This window comes from Ranitomeya variabilis, chromosome 8 (genome assembly GCF_051348905.1).
Source record: "Ranitomeya variabilis isolate aRanVar5 chromosome 8, aRanVar5.hap1, whole genome shotgun sequence".
Taxonomy (NCBI): Eukaryota; Metazoa; Chordata; class Amphibia; order Anura; family Dendrobatidae; genus Ranitomeya; species Ranitomeya variabilis.
In genome coordinates, this window is record NC_135239.1 from 41,412,689 (window position 1) to 41,427,896 (window position 15,208).

The 15,208-nt window shown below is 49.4% G+C and overlaps 1 protein-coding gene across 1 annotated transcript; it reads left to right on the plus strand.

Annotated features, from left to right (window-relative positions):
• Positions 1–213: 213 nt before the first annotated feature.
• Positions 214–14,861, plus strand: FAM20B (FAM20B glycosaminoglycan xylosylkinase). The gene is made up of 8 exons (XM_077276788.1): positions 214–416; positions 3,873–4,340; positions 5,419–5,505; positions 5,648–5,757; positions 5,894–6,065; positions 6,148–6,339; positions 12,099–12,158; positions 13,556–14,861. The coding sequence occupies exons 2-8, from the start codon at positions 3,964–3,966 to the stop codon at positions 13,785–13,787; spliced, it is 1,230 nt and encodes a 409-aa protein (XP_077132903.1). The 5' UTR covers positions 214–416; positions 3,873–3,963; the 3' UTR covers positions 13,788–14,861.
• The last annotated feature ends 347 nt before the right edge of the window (positions 14,862–15,208 follow it).

The following is a 15,208-nucleotide window of genomic DNA, read 5'->3' on the forward strand; positions in this document are numbered from 1 at the left end:
ATACACTGAGCGCCTCTACAAACATGGCCGCCTCGTACTGCCAGCTATCAGGCGTCGCCACGCAGTCATTAACGGTCTTTTACTATTCTCCTCTTCTATTGGTTGTTCGATCTGATAACGAAACAAGGCTAAAGAGCCGAGAGCGTCCATTGGTTCTTACCTGCACGCATCCAACGCTAGTTCTGATTGGTTGATACGACTACAAGCGTAGTCGCTTCGTATGACAGATAGGAATCACCTGGAACGCTGATTGGTTGTGGCTGACCAGCGCCTCGGCAGCTGATTGGCTGTGAGGAGAGTTCCGCCGTACGCTGCACCGTGTCCTGGTTGGGAGGGAGAAGTGTAATGTTGGCAACGGAGGGCAGAGCACCGTGTGAGGGCGGAGAGAGGCGGCGGTTATGGAGTAGTGTGAGCAGGTACGGGAGCTCCATGGCAGTGTGTGCTCTGCAGGGACCCGCTCTGGCCCCGTCACACGGCACTGTGGGGGGGCAGCAGCGCAGGTGTGTGACTGTACTGAAAGTCTGTGGGGCCGATAGTACGGACGGAGAGCAGTGGCCCCAGCACAGGTGCATGATGGGACAGCTGCCGGCACAGGAGGATCTGCCGCCAGGAATTGTTATTTATGCGCTTCTCCCCACATTAGTGTCACTGGCCGGATATTATGGGATGTGATCACATGACCACGCTGGGATCTGTCATCCCTCTGTATTTACTGGCCGCTGATGGATGCTGCACAGGACGCCGCGCTGCAGAATGCCGCCCATGGAAATTACTTGCAGTTTTCAATATCTCTGCTTGCTGTCATCCAGAGACATACTGGCAATGGAGGCAGACCAGGCTGCAGCTATGGGGGATGATGGGTGTGTGATGGAGGGTCCTGCGCTGCCCCTGACATCCGCTGACATATGGCAGAGCCCGCTCCATACTGGACATGGCGACTGGCTCTGACTGCAGGAGTTTAACCCCTTGGATCCTGTGGTGAGCCGTGACCACGGAATCTGTGGTGTCCTCTGTTGCCCCTTTTGGACCTCAGCAGCATAAGTTATCAGTGCAGGCGAGGGGCTCCATTTGGACCTTTGCTGTGGACCTCAGGATCTTTATGTACGTGCCAGTTGGCTACCTGCATTGTGTAGGTGGTAGTCTGCCCCTTTTTATATTTACATCAGGCTTGTACTTGTGTCATTTTGTTCAGCTTGCTGGCAATCTCTTCAGCAGCTTCACTTTCACCCGGCGCGGTCCGGGCCGCTCTCCCCTTTCGGCGCGGTCCGGGCCGCTCTCCCCTTTCGGCGCGGTCCGGGCCGCTCTCCCCTTTCGGCGCGGTCCGGGCCGCTCTCCCCTTTCGGCGCGGTCCGGGCCGCTCTCCCCTTTCGGCGCGAGGCTCTTTTACATGTCCTCCTTTGGCCTCTTGTCTTGGTAGTAAAGCTCCTCTATCACGTCTGGGAATCTTGCTCTCTTGCAGCCTTCAGTCAGTTACCACGTAGCTGTTCCTATCAGCCTCCAGCCATCTCTGACGTTGTCACACAGATTCCCTGTGATGGCGCATCTCTTCACCCCTTGAGGGCGACCAGACCTCTCCTATTTGGTGGATTCTCTGTTCTCTTACAGGAGTCAGCCTCTTCGCTTATTTCCAGGGTGGTTATTAATGTAGGTAGGCTTTCTTTCTCCTTCGCAGATAGAACAGGCTGGAGTTTCCTGCTTTGGTCCTCTCTCATCCTGAGGTAGTGCACCATAGTGCTGCTCAGCCCCACTACTAGCTATCTGTGCTGCAGGCAGTGCTGGGCTACTAACTCTCCTGCCCTCTGCCAGGCTGCTCTGTATGTGTCTGACCTCTATTGATAGCAAACAAGAATCTTTCATGCTCTCTTGATTCCACCGAAAAGGTGAGAGCGGGGAAGGGAGAAGCTACCGAGGACATAAACCTAGACTAGTCATCTGAGACACACAGTTCTTGGCCGGCTTAGGCTACGTTCACATTCGCGGCTAGCGCCGCAGCGTCGGGCACCGCAGCGGCGCCGCATGCATCATGCGCCCCTATATTTAACATGGGGGCGCATGGACATGCGGTGCACTTGCTTTTTGCGCCGCATGCGTCCCTGCGGCGCCCGCGTCGGGGCGCAGAGGACGCAGCAAGTTGCATTTTTGCTGCGTCCAAAATCAATGGAAAAAAGGACGCATGCGGCGCAAAAAGCAGCGTTGTGCATGTGTTCACATTTGCGCTGTGCGTTGCGGCGGCGACGCTGCGGCGCACACCGCAAATGTGAACGTAGCCTTAAAACAGTATGCGTCCTGACGCTGGAACACTTCAGAATAAAACATACACGAGGTTCGGACAGCATAAATTTCCTGTCAGGTTCCTTTTAACTTCATACATTAACCCATAAGACCTCCTAACCACTACCAGGGGCGTCATGTTGGGCACTTTCTGTCTCAGGGATTGCTCCAATTAAATGTGCTGATCAGTTGTATCGCCGACCCATCACATGGCATCAATGACGGTGGCTCAGTGGTTGGCACTGTTTGTCCTGGGTTCGGATCCCTGCAACGAGTTTGTACGTTCTCCCCGTGTTTGCGTGGGTTTCCTCCGGGGTCTCCCACACTCTACAGACATACTGATAGGAAATTTAGATTGTGAGCCCCAATGGGGACAGTGATGATGATGTCTATAAAGTGCTGTGGAATTAATGACCATATATAAGTGAGATAAATATCTCCCCATCCAAATCTAATTGTAGGACAAGTGTTCAGCTAATGAGGAACATCGGACGGAGGGATACGGTGTGGGATAGAATAATATGGCGGCTCAGGTGACAGGTGGGATCTCCACTGCAACAGGGACAATGGTAACAGAAAAGGACTTGTCCTCGTCAGCCCAGCCCATGGCTCCTGTGTTTTCAGCTTTTACCTGCAGTGGATAATAATCCGTCCTGGTTGTGGTGGACGTCTGATAACCTGAACCTGCTGGATGAGTCCCTGCGGGGGCTGTACAGTCCCTCCTGCCACTTCTGATCTGTGACCTGCTCTCTATGGCATAAAATTCACACTATTTAGTTAATTTCACTTAAAGGACTGAAAAGAAAACCAACTCTAAATGAATAAAAATGAGGATGGGACATAGAATATTACAGCAGAATGGAGGAATGTGCTGCAGGGCTCTGATGTTTGTGGATGTGCCCCTACATGCGGATGCTGCCCCCGAAGAGGATTGCACTTGTAGCCCCTCCTGCCCGGCAGTGGGGCTGTATACATGACTGATGAACCTGCTAATATGACAGGACTTTACCAAATTGTACAGCCCATAACTGAAACCAAGGTGCTGAAGTGCTCCCCATGACACTGGGCCCTTAGGGTACGCTCGACTTTTGTCAAGAAGTTTAAGCTACATTTACACCGATATAATGGTCGTTCTTAAAAATGATCATTTCGTAATAGTCTTCCCGTGTAAACAGGCTGCCGATCGCCCAATGATCCAGTGATCTTTTGGGCAGAGCAAAAGATCATTGTCCTCGGCAGCTCAAGTAAAAAAGTACCTGTGCTGCCGAGAACAGTGTCACCTATTACAGATCGCTCAGCGCACATCGTCTGCCGCGGTTCGCCTGTGTAAACAGGATATTGAAGGACCGCTGAACGGTAAAAGTTTAGTGCTGACGGTTAGTTCATTTTCATGGACCTTGGCGCCGGGTCCAAACAACTCTATTGAAAATCGTAAATTTCTGAAAGTCGTATTAAAAAAAGGGGAAAACATATGAGAAGGGTCCTCAAAAATTATCATTCAGATGCATATATTTTTTTTTTTTTCTTTTTTTGCCCTATAAAGTCAGGAAATGGTGGCAGCTGTTTTTGCTTTCTGACGTTGTTATCTTCCTCTTCTCTAGGTCGTCCTGAGGATCCAGCACTGGGATGTCCTGTATGTGTATTTCCGGCTTTTCCCACTGTTAACCCCCCTCCTCTGGTCTTTGGGTCATCATGAAGCTGAAGCAACGAGTCGTGGTCCTGGCTCTGCTGCTGGTCATTTTAGTCCTCACTAAGCTACTACTGCTGGACAGACTGGAGACCTCTGCGGCACAAAGACAAGACCAGCTGTCCTTCCAGCGGATGATGTCTGGCCTGCGGCTTACCATGGACTCGCGGCTGGAACACACTTTACAGTCTCCTTGGGAAATTGCATCTCAGTGGGTCGTCCCAAGAGAAGTCTATCCTGAAGACACTCCAGAAATGGGAGCCGTCCTGCATGCCATGGCCACGAAGAAGATCATAAGAGCGGACGTGGGCTACAAAGGCACACAGCTCAAAGCCTTGTTAGTGCTGGATGGGGGGCAGAAGGTGGTCTTCAAACCAAAAAGGTAGGGGTTTGAAAAAGAAGGGTGCATTGAAGAGAGAGGATGAAGAAAGAGCAGGTCCATTATTACGAGAAACCTATAATAGGATCATAGCTCCATATAACTCCTGTAACTAATTCCTGAACCTAGAGAAGAACAGTAGAGCAGGGACATAAGTCACTAATGCAGGAAGATGGCAGCACACCGTGATTATATGGGGTCGCCAGACACACATAAGCTTAGTTATTATGGAAAGTGACATTACTGTGGGTCCATATATGCTTCCTACATATACAGCCTGATAGTCTCTAAGACAGAGCAGAAAGCCCCTCAAACACTATGGATAATGGTCAGCCGAGCGATGGCTCCAACCCATTATTTGGCCGACAGAGATCTCTCCTGACTCCTCCATACATAGGAGCACTTGCTCAGTCCATCACTCCTGTTCTCTATGAGAAATCAGCTGCCAGACATCTCTGGCAGTGACTTTTTTCTATAGAACAGCAAAATCTGTCAGGGGCTCCCATACACGGTAGATTGTCGATATCGTACATATGTAGCTTAAAAGGGTGGTCTTCCACTCAGACAATCCTTGTTTCCCCCACTTATTCTCACCTCCAGTGCCAGCATCATCCCCGCTGTGTCAGCACTGGTTCTCCCAGGGCTCACATGACATTGTCACGCAATCCCTGCAGCCAGTCAACACTGTCTTCACTATCTCAGGACATCTGGAGAAAGTGAGAGGGCAGCCTCAGCTCTTGTTATGTCCGTATTAGAGGAGAGTGAAGCCAGCGCTTATTGGCCACAGGGATTATGTGACATAATGTTATGTGAGCCCTGGGAGAACCAGTGCTGACACCACGGGGATGGTGCTGGCACTGGAGGTGAGAATAAGTGTAATCCTTTACTGAGGGGAGACATGGGGGATCAGAAGAGTTGTCCAAGTAGTGGGCCACCCCTTCTTTCCTCTAGTCTGGCTTAGCGTATATAGAAGTAGTCTTATCTGAGTAGTGCAGTATTTATCTGTACAGTCCATAGTGTGCATTATTCAGCATTTCACAGCTCATACATGCTCCTGACGTGTGCGGGTTTTGGATTCCAGATACAGCAGAGACTATGTGGTAGAGGGAGAACCCTATGCTGGCTACGATCGGCATAACGCAGAAGTGGCCGCCTTCCACCTGGATCGGTAAGTGTGCGCCAATATTTCTGCGTCTAGGATGGACACATGAACCTCGGTAAACCGCATCAGAAAATGGAACCAAACCCAGGGTTGTGGCTTTACACCAAAAACCCTTTTATCAGTGACCCCTTGTGTTCACATTTTCTAGGATTCTCGGCTTCAGACGGGCCCCCTTGGTCGTCGGCCGATACGTGAATCTTATCACTGAGATTAAACCTGTGGCCACCGAGCAGCTGCTGAGCACTTTTCTAAAGCAAGGTGAGTAAGAAGAGTCGTCATACAGAACACCACTCCCATCATTCCTGCAAAATAAAAAGTTTACCGCTGTTGGCACTGAGGAACTTGGGCCCCTGTTGGTTTGATTTTTTTTTTTTTTTTCTTTCCACCCCTACAGGGAACAACACCTGCTTTTATGGGAAATGTTACTACTGCCGAGAAACCGAGCCCGCCTGTGCCGAGAGGGAAGTGATGGAGGGCTCGGTTACTCTCTGGCTCCCTGATGTTTGGCCCCTCCAGAAGCACCGACACCCCTGGGGAAGAACCTATCGGGAAGGCAAGTTGGCAAGGTGAGACACAGTATGGCAGTCATTGCTTTCCTTACATTTCTCCAGTCCTCTGTTACTGACATACAGTATATATTTCTGGCAGGTGGGAGTATGATGAAAGCTACTGCGACGCCGTGAAGAAGACTCCACCCTATGATGCTGGGCCTCGACTGCTTGATATTATTGATACCGCCATCTTTGATTACCTGATTGGAAACGCAGATCGCCATCACTATGAGAGTTTCCAGGATGATGAAGGAGCCAGCATGCTTATACTGCTGGACAATGCCAAGAGGTCAGTGTGCACCGCCATCGCTGATCTTCTCTGCCACTCCAGCGAATAGTCATCATAGAAGTTCATCCTCCCCGGACATGGTACGGTATCCATCTGTGCTAATCATGCAGAGCAGTTATATTAGGTGTCTAAATCGCAGCGTGATGTGGAGTTGTCCTTACTGCGAGGTGCACTTATATGTGCACCAGGGGACATCGTCCTGCGTAATACTTTGCTGTTGCGTCGCGGTTCCGCCCAACGCTGTTGCGTCGCGGTTCCGCCCAACGCTGTTGCGTCGCGGTTCCGCCCAACGCTGTTGCGTCGCGGTTCCGCCCAACGCTGTTGCGTCGCGGTTCCGCCCAACGCTGTTGCGTCGCGGTTCCGCCCAACGCTGTTGCGTCGCGGTTCCGCCCAACGCTGTTGCGTCGCGGTTCCGCCCAACGCTGTTGCGTCGCGGTTCCGCCCAACGCTGTTGCGTCGCGGTTCCGCCCAACGCTGTTGCGTCGCGGTTCCGCCCAACGCTGTTGCGTCGCGGTTCCGCCCAACGCTGTTGCGTCGCGGTTCCGCCCAACGCTGTTGCGTCGCGGTTCCGCCCAACGCTGTTGCGTCGCGGTTCCGCCCAACGCTGTTGCGTCGCGGTTCCTCCCAACGCTGTTGCGTCGCGGTTCCGCCCAACGCTGTTGCGTCGCGGTTCCGCCCAACGCTGTTGTCTCCTAATGCATAGATCCAGGCTGATCCATGTGGAGGTAGGGTTTCTTCACACTTCGTGTTTTTTATCCGTGCGTTATTTGGTGCAGAGAATGCTGTGTTTTATAGTACCAGCAATGTATATGAGACTTTAAAGATCTCATTCTTTTTAAAATCCTGCACACTCGCCCTGAATATGGCAGCTAGTGTGTATGCATAGAGGGCAGTTCTGGACTCTTCTGGCGGCTAATTAAGGCTACGTTCACATTTGCGGCCTGCGCCGCAGCGTCGGGCGCCGCAGCGTCGCCGCATGCGTCATGCGCCCCTATATTCAACATGGGGGCGCATGGACATGCGTCGCACTTGCGTTTTGCGTCGCTGCGGCGCCCGCGTCCGGGCGCAGAGGACGCAGCAGGTTGCGTCCAAAATCAATTTAAAAAATGACGCATGCGGCGCAAAACGCAGCGTTGTGCATGCGTTTTGCTGCGTTTTTGTTTGCGTTGTGCGCTGCGGCGCACAACGCAAATGTGAACGTAGCCTAACTTTGCTCCCCTTTCTTCCATAGAACTGGACCATTCTCCATTATAGTCTCCTGGAGATACAGAAAACCTGGAGTTTGCTCAGTGCAGGTCTTTATCTCCTAGAGATTATGATGAAGGACTGGGCACTTCTGCTCCTGGAGAACTATAAAGTAGGGTTATTGTCTCTCAGCCGATCATTGACCATTTGGCTGATGGCCCGGACTCCTCCATTGTCTCCTCCATTGTTGTGCTCAGCCCCTTTGGTCAATATGCACCTGATTACACAGAGCAGGAGGAGATAAGCGGCTGCTGGAGATAAGCGGCTGCCAGACACCACTGCTGATTATCAGGGGAATGCAAATGGGACCAGACAGGAATACCACTTTTTATTAACCCCACAGTGACTCAACCAATTCTCGTTTTTGTTTGTTGTCTTTTTTTCTGCCTCTTGTTCTGTTCTGAAAAAAAAAAAAAAAAAAAAACAGTAATTGTGGTGGGGTTAAGGGAAACGTGATTCTGCCTTTAGTTCTTTGGGGGTTTCATTTTGATGGCGTTCATTGTGTAGAAAAATTGCCCAGGTAAAATGATTCTACAGGTTTGTATGGCTCAGTCTATACCAAACCTGTGTGTGGGGTTTTTATTTATTTAGCACCCTCTATAGAACTTTTATTACATGGGGAGGGAAGACCTGTATTGAAAGGGATATTCCCAACTTCACAATGCAGTCTTATAATAATGTGCACACATATTTATTCACGTGTGCCAATATAGTCAATATTTAATTCTGCCCCAATTTGCACAAATTATCCCCTTAAGCAAAGACCCTTCAATCTTGATTTATCCTTCAATTGCCATTGGAACCGTCCTGTAGTCCCAGTGCTCATGGTTGATAATGTGCAGTGTCTCAGATGGCTTCTTGTCACCATAGCTGAGCTGTGTCTAGAACAGAGCTCCTCCTGTGAGGGGGGATGTCATGGAAAGGGATGGAGCCTCCTTTATTCCAAAGCAGGAGTCATGAGGAACTGAAATGCAACATACTGCAGGATTGGCTGTATATAGAGGGACGAATAGGAGAGATGTACTATAGAATGAGCTTTATACAGAGGGGACAGAAAGGAGATATACTGTACATTGGGCTGTAAATAGAGGGGACAGAAGGGAGACAGATGTTGTAAACCAGGGGATGCGATTAGTCAAGCTGTCTTTGCCAGCTTCTAAGGGTACCGTCTCACAGTGGCACTTTGGTCGCTACGACGGTATGATCCGTGACGTTCCAGCGATATAGTTACGATCTCGCTGTGTCTGACACGCTGCTGCGATCAGGGACCCCGCTGAGAATCGTACGTCGTAGCAGATCGTTTGAAACTTTATTTCGTCGCTGGATCACCCGCTGACATCGCTGCATCGGCGTGTGTGACGCCGATGCAGCGATGTCTTCACTGGTAACCAGGGTAAATATCGGGTTACTAAGCGCAGGGCCGCGCTTAGTAACCCGATGTTTACCCTGGTTACCATTGTAAATGTAAAAAAACAAAAAACACTATATACTCACATTCCGGTGCCTGTCACGTCCCCGGGCGTCCGCTTCCCTGCACTCCTCCTGCATCCTGTGTCAGCGCCGGCCGGCCGTACATCAGAGCACAGCGGTGACGTAACCGCTCTGCTTTACGGCCGCGCTTACACAGGATGCATGAGGAGTGCAGGGAAGCGGACGCCCGGGGACGTGACAGGCACCGGAATGTGAGGTATATAGTGTTTTTTGTTTGTTTTTTTACATTTACAATGGTAACCAGGGTAAACATCGGGTTACTAAGCGCGGCCCTGCGCTTAGTAACCAGATGTTTACCCTGGTTACCCGGGGACTTCGGCATCGTTGGTCGCTGGAGAGCTGTCTGTGTGACAGCTCCCCAGCGACCACACAAGGACTTTCCAACGATCACGGCCAGGTCGTATCGCTGGTCGTGATCGTTGGAAAGTTGCTGAGTGTGACGGTACCCTAAGAGATAATTGTTGTGAAACTACAAATGTCATTCTATTGATGCATAGAACAAAGGATTTTCCTCTGCCATATGCATCTGCTGCAGTTTCACATCATTGATCAGCCTGCAACAGGGGCAGCATGGTGGCTCAGTGGTTAGAACTGCTGCTCTGTCGCTCTGGGGTCCTTTGTTCACATCCCACCAAGGGCTACATCTGCAAGGAGTGTTTATGTTCTCCCTGTATATTCTTGGGTTTCCTCTAAGTTCTTCCGTTTCATCCCACACTCCAAAGATATACTGATAGTAGGGAGTCTAGATTGAGTCCCAATGAGGACAGCGATGATCAAGTCTGTAAGGCACTATGGAATATGATGGCGCTATATAAGTTAGAATAAATAAACTTGGTTGAGCTCTGCTAGAGTAAAACCGATGTAAAATCACACTGAAGCTGTAATGGTGTAATACAAAGTCAGGCAGGGTACTGGGCAGGAGAAAAGGGTGCACAGAAGCACACAGTGAATTCTGCACTTAAAGGGAAAATGTCAGCAGGTTTCTTATATTTAATCCAAGAGCAGTATGATCTAGGGGCTGAGACCCTGATTCCAGTGATGTATAATTTACTGGGCTGTTTGGTGCAGGTTTGATAGAATCCCTGTTTCTATGCTGTAGGTATAGCCGTGCTCAGCACGTTGAGTCCTGTATAACCCTGCCCACACTTCTGATTGTACACAATAAGCTGCCAATCTGGTGGGGGCGGGGTTACACAAATTAGCTGGCGAGCCTTAAACACTTCACCTAGTCCTCTACTGATCTCCTGCTGATAAAACACTGATTGTATTGAAACTACAGCAAGCTGCTGAGTAAATGACACATCCATAGAACCAGGCTCTCAGCCCCTACATCATCACGGTATCAGATTAAACAGCAAAAATCATCTGACCGATTCCCCTTAAGCCCCCATGCATTTGAGATGGATTTAGCTGAAAGATGCTTCACCCGCTCCGGTGTTCCCTGAGAAACTCGCCAACAGACCTCTCTACTGGCGGCTTATCTCCTTGAGAACAAAATGGTCTGCCCTATACATAGACCGTTGGCTGAACGTGTCGATGTCTGTAAATGCAACTGACATTAGTCTGTGTATTAGGGCTCCTTCTCACTTGCGAGAAATACGGCCGAGTCTCGCAGGTTAAAACCCAGCTGTGGCGCCGGCACTTGGGAGCGGAGCGTGCGGCTCCATGTATTGCTGTGCGGCTGCACGCTCCGCTCTGGAGTGCCGGTGCCAGAGCTGGGTTTTAACCTGCGAGACTCGGCCGTATTTCTCGCAAGTGGGAAGGAGCCCTTAGCCTGATAACTCCTAGAGGTGAGGCTAGTCGCAGGACATGGGGAAGGGGTCTGCAGCACCGAGGAGAAGCAAATGCTGCTGAGAAGTGTCAGACTAGGACCACGCATTCTGCTGTGAGGCCGGAGGTACCGAGGGGCAGACGGCGATGAATAAAAACACAAAGGAACTCTACATTGGGCCTAGTCTGTATATTAGCACTAAGTGTGCGTGGACTGTGCTTTGCGAAGAATGTGATTCTGGGAATAATCCCTTTAAGGCTATGTGCACACGTCAGGATTTCTTGCAGAAATTTTCCTGACAAAAACTGGACATTTCTGCCAGAAATCCGCATGCGTTTTTTCATGCGTTTTTTTGTGCGATGTTCCCCAAATGCATAGAATTGCGGGAAAAACGCGGAAAATCCGCAAAATTAATGAACATGCTGCTTTTTTTTTACTGCGATGCGTTTTTTTGCACAAAACATGCAGAATGCATTCTAAATGATAGGATGCATAATGTATGCGTTTTTAATGAGTTTTTATATCATTTTTATCGCGGAAAAAAAACCTGAAAACCTGAACGTGTGCACATACCCTTAATCAAAATTGCACAACTGCATTATGGACAGCAGCTGTAATAAGGCTGAATGGGTGAGATCGCCTGTAGCTCCACAAAGGTCGGGACATACAATTTGAGGTTTACTGTTTGTGTTGGGCTCCGTTCACACCTGTGTCGTTTCTTTCGGTTGTACTGCTTGGTCATAGGTTATTTGAATGATGACCGTGTCAGATCCTGCACCTAAAGTAGCACCCAACAGACCTCAGTCACCATAATGGGGCCCGTCTGCTTTCTGTAAATTTACCAGACTGATCCGATCACAGCCTAAATGGCCGATATAGTTCTAGCACGTGCAGATCAATATGTTTTCACTTATGCAATAATCTGAGATAAGTGCGAGGCCGTGACTGAGGATCTGCACAAGTCACTTGTCATTACTTCCGGGCTGTAGTCATACGAGCGTCTGATCCTGGGTGACCCAAGTCCATGGGGTGAGGTCTATAAAAGAACGTGTGAGGGAGGTAACGTGGGTTCATGCCGCAGTGACAGAAATGATTAATCTACCTGCTCATACTATGCACTGCTAGGTCACCGGAGAGGTGACTGCTGCTGAAACTGATGGCTGGTGTCTTGGCTCCGAATAACATTAGTACATTGGACGGAGGGAGGGTCAGAAAAAATCATGATTAAATTGTGTATTATTTTGTCTTTCAGTTTTGGCAACCCATCGATGGACGAGCGTAGCATCCTGGCCCCCCTGTATCAGTGCTGCATGTAAGGCAATAAACTCTTCTACTGTTGTCTCCTTAACTCCCGAACTGTACTGAGCATGTGTGACTTCTGCTCCATTCACTCTCTAGGAGTGGCGTCACACATGCTCAGTGCTGCTCCATTCACTCTCTGAATGGTGGTCACACATGCTCAGTACTGCTCCATTCACTCTCTAGGAGTACTGCTCCATTCACTGTCTAGGAGTGGTGGGCACACATGCTCAGTACTGCTCCATTTACTGTCTAGGAGTGGTGGGCACACATGCTCAGTACTGCTCCATTCACTGTCTAGGAGTGGTGGGCACACATGCTCAGTACTGCTCCATTCACTGTCTAGGAGTGGTGGGCACACATGCTCAGTACTGCTCCATTCACTGTCTAGGAGTGGTGGGCACACATGCTCAGTACTGCTCCATTCACTGTCTAGGAGTGGTGGGCACACATGCTCAGTACTGCTCCATTCACTGTCTAGGAGTGGTGGGCACACATGCTCAGTACTGCTCCATTCACTGTCTAGGAGTGGTGGGCACACATGCTCAGTACTGCTCCATTCACTCTCTAGGAGTGGTGGGCACACATGCTCAGTACTGCTCCATTCACTCTCTAGGAGTGGTGGTCACTAGTGATAAACGAGTATACTCGTTTGACCTCCGAGTATTTGTTAGTGTTCGGAGATTTAGTTTTCATCATCTCAGCTGAATGATTTACAGCTACTAGCCAGCCTGAGTACATGTGGGGGTTGCCTGGTTGCTAGGGAATCCCCACATGTAATCAAGCTGGTTAGTAGCTGTAAATCATTCAGCTGCTGCGATGAAAACTAAATCTCAGAGCAGTCATAAATACTTGGAGACCACCCAAGCGTGATCGGGAAAACCCGAGCAATGAGTACACTCGCTCATCACTAGTGGTCACACATGCTCAGTACTTCTTCACTCTTTTTCTGAATGGTGGCCACACATGCTCAGTACTGCTCCATTCACTCTCTAGGCGTGGTGGTCACACATGCTCAGTACTGCTCCATTCACTCTCTAGGCGTGGTGGTCACACATGCTCAGTACTGCTTCATTCTTTCTCTGAATGGTGGCCACACATGCTCATTACTGCTCCATTCACAATTTTAAGCTTCGCTCTCAGCAGACACAGCCAAAAATCTATTGAGCAAAAAGTTTCACAACCGTACTTGTCAGCCGGACGGGACACTGTGAACTTCCTCAGGCAGCACCCATATGCAGACACTTGGGGAGCATTTTGTGATTACTAGGACCCCCCCCCCCCCCCCCACACCCTGCTGACGTGGGTGTTATGAATGTTTTTGCTGGGATAGATGATGATCGTTGTTATCGGGACCTTTCCGTTACCATCGTGCTCTACCTTCATCCTAACGTTGTTCTCTGGTTGCAGTGTTCGAGTTTCCACCTGGAATCGCCTCTCGCACCTGAAACATGGCACCCTGCGCTCCGCTCTGCGTTCTGCTACAAGTCATGACCCGATCTACCCATTCCTGTCCGACGCTCATTTAGAAGCCTTGGAGCGCCGCCTGCAGGGCATTATAGGAACCGTCCAACAGTGTATAGATCAGTTTGGCCCGGACGTAGTGATGGTGGAGGACCGGATGACTCTTTCTCACGTGTAGCGGTGGCTTTACCACAGACTGTATTACTACAAACGCGTCCAGATGGTGTGAATATTTTTTTACCATACACCCTAAAAAAGTGGTGTAAAACAGCACAGTGCCCCCTCCACAAGAGACTGCAGCGTGTGTCAGTGGGGGGACTCCGACCTCTGCTGCATCTGAATCTCCAGATAATGACTTGAACTAAAGCTTACGATGTGAAAAATGTGATGGAGGAACAAATGTTTTCAGAATCTAATTTATTCGATTGCAAATGTTGTCTTTCTTGACGGTTATTTGCGTTTTCTAACCTTTACTTTTGGGGTTGATTCACAGCCACAGTTTGCACAGAGTCCACATGGTGGCGCTGCTTACAATTTCCAGGAACCATGTGGCGCAAAGTCTTTATAGCGGGTCGTCCGCTTGTTGCCGATCTGCTAATTCCACGTTCACATTATGGAATTGGCGTGAACCCTCCCCCGGGATATTGTTTTACCCCCGGTCTTTTGTTTTTAAATGGCAGCTGCAGAAATGTTCGATTTAACCCTCTCCTTACATTAATGTACTGCAACATGTTGATTTACTGTATTCTGGATCGGGTCCCTCTAAACTATCACTATTTCTGCACACGGCCCACATCGTTCTCCCCCTTTCCATGTAGGATGAGATGGACACAGAGTAATATGTTCAGGGTAGACGTCCACCCTTCCCTCTGGTGTGAGCGATCTGCCACTAGATGGAGGAGAAGAGTGAGACCCAAAACTCCAGATCGCAGGTGCTGAGCCGAGGACATAGATGTAGAATTTGTCCATTTCTCTGCTATTGGTATAGGCATAATCCGGCTCGGGTTTTTTTGCAGTCAGATCTTCCTGGTGCATTTTTTACAAGATGGCACAGGTCGGTTCTGACTATTTCTATGTATTTTAGTATTCCTGGGTTTTATATATAAACTAATCTCCAGTGAATGAATTAGATGCAACCGGGACTATGCGCTCTTATCTTAATTTAACTAGCAAATGAAATCGGGAGATCATCCATTGATAGCGGAGGAGGTTCGCAGTGAGGAAAGGGTTAAATTTACTCTTTTCATTTTCCCCCCCCCCAAAAAAAAGAGAAATATAGTAAATGGAGCCAAGATTTTACATCTAATCTTTAATAAGATAACTGGACTCCAGGGTGCAGTGACTTCTGGTCTGTATTGTGTCCTAATCCATCAGATAGCAGATGATCCCAAATTACTGACCTAAGTGGATGGCCACATTGGATGGCTGTCAGTCCTAAGATCATTCGACTGACAGCCATCTCAGCTGACACTCCTGTGTTCTCTATGAGGAAGCCGCCATCTTATCTGCAGGAGAACAGTGCGATCTGCAGCCTTAAATTGGACTTGACTGATCGATATGGCTTTCATCATTTGTCCGGGGCCTCCATACACATTAGAC